This window comes from Pediculus humanus, genomic scaffold, assembly GCF_000006295.1.
Source record: "Pediculus humanus corporis 1103172107455 genomic scaffold, whole genome shotgun sequence".
In the NCBI taxonomy this organism is placed as follows: Eukaryota; Metazoa; Arthropoda; class Insecta; order Psocodea; family Pediculidae; genus Pediculus; species Pediculus humanus.
In genome coordinates, this window is record NW_002987075.1 from 44602 (window position 1) to 47189 (window position 2588).

At 28.8% G+C, this 2588-nt stretch overlaps 1 protein-coding gene across 1 annotated transcript in view; it reads right to left on the minus strand.

Moving 5' to 3' along the window:
• Positions 1–382: 382 nt before the first annotated feature.
• The window catches only part of Phum_PHUM103320 (Peroxidase precursor, putative), a gene marked incomplete at both ends in the record, with an annotated part of 2870 nt that continues 664 nt past the window's right edge, over positions 383–2588 (minus strand). Inside the window, 7 exons of the mRNA XM_002423957.1 lie at positions 383–567; positions 642–840; positions 920–1090; positions 1173–1675; positions 1745–1937; positions 2013–2209; positions 2292–2465. Of these exons, the coding sequence (XP_002424002.1) occupies positions 383–567; positions 642–840; positions 920–1090; positions 1173–1675; positions 1745–1937; positions 2013–2209; positions 2292–2465 (1622 nt within the window). The remainder of the gene's footprint in view (positions 568–641; positions 841–919; positions 1091–1172; positions 1676–1744; positions 1938–2012; positions 2210–2291; positions 2466–2588) is intronic.

Consider the following 2588-nt stretch of genomic DNA (forward strand, 5'->3'; position numbering starts at 1 on the left):
TTAAAAAAATGCTTACGTGTATTAAAAATTTCATAATTAATAACAATCGGGCGTTTTTATTTTATTTTTTTCATTTATTATTCGAAATTTAAATTGATTGAAATAAAAAAATTTTTTGTTTTTTTTTTAAAATTTAAATTAATTCTAAAGGATTTCCAAAATTCCAAAAAATTAGCTGGAATAATTAAAAATTCGTTTTGTTTTAAAGACGCGAGAAAAACATATTGAAAAGTTCCAGTAGATAGTGATTTTCCTTTTTTCTTTTTTTCCCCCAACTAACGTAATAAAAAAATTTTCATTTTTTCAATGAAATAAAATTTCCAAGAAAAATTTAACGATTGCGTTTGTCGTTTGTTGTATTTGTATTTGTTTTTAAATAAAATTAAACTTTTGATCTCCAGAGGTTAAGGTTGAGTCTTTGTATGGGAGATGTTGGATCATCGCAATCAAACAATGGATTTTTCACTGACGGAACATTAAATATATCCAATTGAATTTTTTTTATTTCTTTTACATTGTCGCAAAATATTCTCGACAGTGTTGCCTTTTTTATTTCATTTAATTGCCCTTGAAAAAAAATAAAATACATGATGAAAATCCTTTTAAAAAAAATTATTATTATGGTTCGATTTATTTTTTACCTTCTTTAAACGAATGAGGTTTTCCACCGATGTCGTAGAAATAAATGTCGCCCTCTCTTGTATTTTTAAATTGTTCTTTTATTATGCATTGAAAAACTGGACCCAATCGCGAACCGTATTTTGGAATTTCAGAAATGGCTCCCGCAATCAAATCGACATCATCCGGATGTTCGTAAATGGATTTTAGTTTATTTAAATTCTGCAAAATACAAAAAACATTACGATCGTGAGAATGTGAAAAACAAAAAGAAAATTTTTAAATTCGAATAGAATTTTACGTTTGGCGGAATGGAATCCAAAAAGGTATCAAATTTATCATCCGAAGACATGTTGCAAAATTTTCTAAATGAATTATATCCAGGTATTCCATGATCTCTTTCTCTCTGGATATCCAAACTCATAATATCGTGACCCATTCTATTGGATCCCTTGAAAAGAAAATTCGTGACCTGGAAAAAATACAAAAAAAAAAAATAAATTCAGGTTTTTTTATACTTTAACCCCCAATTTATTATTATTATTAATAATTACGTCTTTGACGAATGAATCATCGAGTTTTTCCGATTTTTCATAACTCATCCCTCTTAAAAGTTGTTCGAATATTTTTGGATTTTGAAGAAGGTACGGTTTATTAAAATAATCTTTTAAAAGTAAAGAATCGTTATGAAAACCGTTTTTATCGTACAACCTTAATTGACTTTTAAGCATTGAATTAACAAATGCAAAACCTGCCACGGCAAAACCGTTACGAATCGACGGATCGATATTTTCAGAATAAACGTTACTAAATCCTTTTGTTTTAACAAATAAATTATTTTTATGTGTTATTTCCTGTCCGAATATTTGTGGGATCCAATGTTTGTACGTGATGTGTTGTATTTGTGCAATAACGATTTTTCGAGTTTCTTCGAAAATCTTATCGTCATCCCAATTCGGATTAATTTTCGATAAATATTCGGCTATTCTATTATGTTCTCGAACCCATATCGTATACATGGCAGTATGATGTGGATGCATGTTAACTCTCGAATCCCCTAACAAACAAAAAAATCATTATTATATTCTTTCGTCGCGTGTGTGAAATTGTTTATAACAAAAACAACCTGATTTGAAACAAATTTTTTCTTCATTTAACTGACAATTATCTTCTGGCGTATCAGATACGGGTAATAATTCTACGCCATTTATATTCGTAGTTGCTAATTTTCCATTTTTCATCGTACGTAACGAAATAACATTTTCCGACGTCGACCCGTAAATCATCGACCCGTCTAAAAAGTGCGTGGCTTGATTCATCTGATTCAAACGGATGATTTTTATTATTATTCCAAGTAAAAATAAATAAATTAATTAATGGAAAATTTGATTAACCTGATCAGCGGGTCCAAAATTACATTTTTCATTTAAACTAGTTAAAGAACGAACGTAATTCATACAAACTGTTCTTTCTTCGGAATAATCTGGATCGTCGTATGGGATCGTTATTGGACGACATATTGGATGTAAAAATCTCGGACTTAAATTTTTACCGTTGTAATGACAGCATTCAATTGGTCTTTCCGTATGAACTAAAAAAAAAAACATAAGAAAAAATTAAATAAATTGTTTTTTTTTTTTTAATTTAATTAAATAACTTTCTTAACGACTCACTCATTTTATTACACGGTGTGTGAAATAAATCATTTCCTATGAATTGAGTCCATTGAACAAACGCCAACGTTATCATTTTTTCTTGCTTATCAATCGATGGTATTAAAACGTTACTCACGATCCTTGGTGATGGTAAAGGTTTTCTATTAACGCTTCTTCTCGGTTCGTTAACACCTTAAAAAAAATTTTCTTTCTTTTTATTTCACCCGGAAAATATTTTTTAACGTGAATATAATTAAATAAATAAAAACCGTTTGAATATTTCGATGGTAAAAATCTCGCATATGCCGTCAATGA